The sequence below is a fragment of the Propithecus coquereli genome, unplaced genomic scaffold, assembly GCF_000956105.1.
Source record: "Propithecus coquereli isolate 6110/MARCELLA unplaced genomic scaffold, Pcoq_1.0 Scaffold194, whole genome shotgun sequence".
Classification (NCBI taxonomy): Eukaryota; Metazoa; Chordata; class Mammalia; order Primates; family Indriidae; genus Propithecus; species Propithecus coquereli.
The window spans coordinates 1,193,856-1,195,545 of NW_012144300.1; the positions used below are offsets into that span (position 1 = coordinate 1,193,856).

Here is a 1,690-nt window from a genome sequence, read left to right on the forward strand (position 1 = left end):
TCAGCGTCGGCCGCCGCCGCCGCCGCCTCCCGGAGCCTCCTCGTGCCCTCGCGCGCCAGGCCCGCGGCGGCCGGGACCCGTGGTGAGGGCTGCGTCGGGGGACTGGAGGCCCGGCCGCCCCCGCCGCGGCCGACGGGGAAGGGACGCAGCCATTTGGACGGCAGCCCGGAGCGGGGGAGGGGACGCGGAGCGGCCGGCAGCAGCTGGGGCCGGGAGGTGGACCGCGCAGGCTGGGGGCGGCGGCGGGAGGGGCGGGAGCAGTTTCCCGCCTCGGGGAATCCCTGGACGGCGGGCGGAGCCGGAGGGAAGCAGCCCCCGGGGACTGAGTGGTGCTGTCCCGGCTGCGGGAGGAGGCAACTTCCCGCGGCTCCCCGGTCCCTGGGGCTGTGACGGGTCGCATCAGTCTCGGAGGCTGCCCGGTCCGGGCCTCCGGAGCAGGGGGACCGAGACGTCTGCTTCCTCCCCGCCCGCAGGTCCACAGCATGTCCTCCTCGGCCCCTGCTGCAGAGGGAGAGGGAACCCCCACCCAGCCCGCGTCCGAGAAGGAACCCGAAATGCCCGGCCCCAGAGAGGAGAGTGAGGAGGAGGACGAGGACGACGACGACGAGGAGGAGGAGGAGGAAGAAAAAGGTGGGGGAAGTCGCATCCCAAGTGTTGGATTTTTCGGACTGAAGTTTTTTTTTTTTCCCAGGAAGCAGTTTTCTTGCTCTTTTGGTGCTTAGAATCATTAAATCGGAGTGATTTTTCAGCAAGAATGTATGCAAAAAAATCTATCAGCTTTTGTGTTGAGCAGTGGCATAGAATTGATTTTGTGAGTTCCAATTTTTAAAATATTTGTTGGCGTGTTTATGATGTATTTTGGAGTACAGCTGACTTCTTGCCTGCACTGTACGTTCATAACACTTCTTTTGACAGGAAGTTTGTAAGTTTCAGATCTGTTTTTAGAAATCTGTGTGCACCTTGAAGTTGCTAAGTGAATGTTTTTTAATTTTGCTAATTTCACTGCACATCTTTTGCCTTTTAAAGTTATTGTAAGGTCTTTAATCACACGTTAAGATTTAAGAGAAGTTATTAATGCTAGTTTTGGAAGTATTTTAATATTTTAAAATATTTTTTGCACTTGCCAAAGCTCCTTCAGAGGAGAGTTTTTCTCACAGGGAAACACCGGTGAAAGCTGTTGCTATTTGAGAAAGTAGTTGAAAATGAAAAAAGTGAACTAGGAAAGAAAGTTAAACGTGAGCCCAGAGCTGTCTTGGTTTCGGAGCTGCATCTGCCCTACATGAGGGCAATATTAACCCTTATTTGGCTGGAGGTGTTAAGGAGTGGTACTCTGTCAGTTTATCCAAGATGCACGCTGCAGCGCCAGCTTCCTGAGATGTGTTCAACCATTTAAAAATCCAAGTCATGGCTCTTAGCATTTTTTCATATTAGCCTAGTCTAGGTTTATTTCGGATATGGCTACAACTTAGCCAAACTTGTGAAGAGGTTGACGTTCTCTTCCCAAACTCAGATTTAACTGCTAATTTCTTTCAAGCCTCAATAAGCCCATGGTCAGCAATTTATAAATACAATCTGGATTAAGATTACAAGGTATGCTTTTTGTTTGTTTAGTGTGATATGTGCCCTGAGAAGGGAACATGTCCATATTTAAGTACAGCACTGCTTTTTAATTATAAATTTTGCTTAATTA

General features: G+C 50.9%; 1 protein-coding gene across 1 annotated transcript in view; it reads left to right on the top strand.

Annotated features, from left to right (window-relative positions):
• The first annotated feature begins 10 nt into the window (after positions 1-10).
• Positions 11-1,690, top strand: part of DEK (DEK proto-oncogene) — a 50,073-nt gene continuing 48,393 nt past the window's right edge. Inside the window, exons 1-2 of the mRNA XM_012643262.1 lie at positions 11-82; positions 474-630. Of these exons, the coding sequence (XP_012498716.1) occupies positions 483-630 (148 nt within the window). The 5' untranslated portion in view covers positions 11-82; positions 474-482. The remainder of the gene's footprint in view (positions 83-473; positions 631-1,690) is intronic.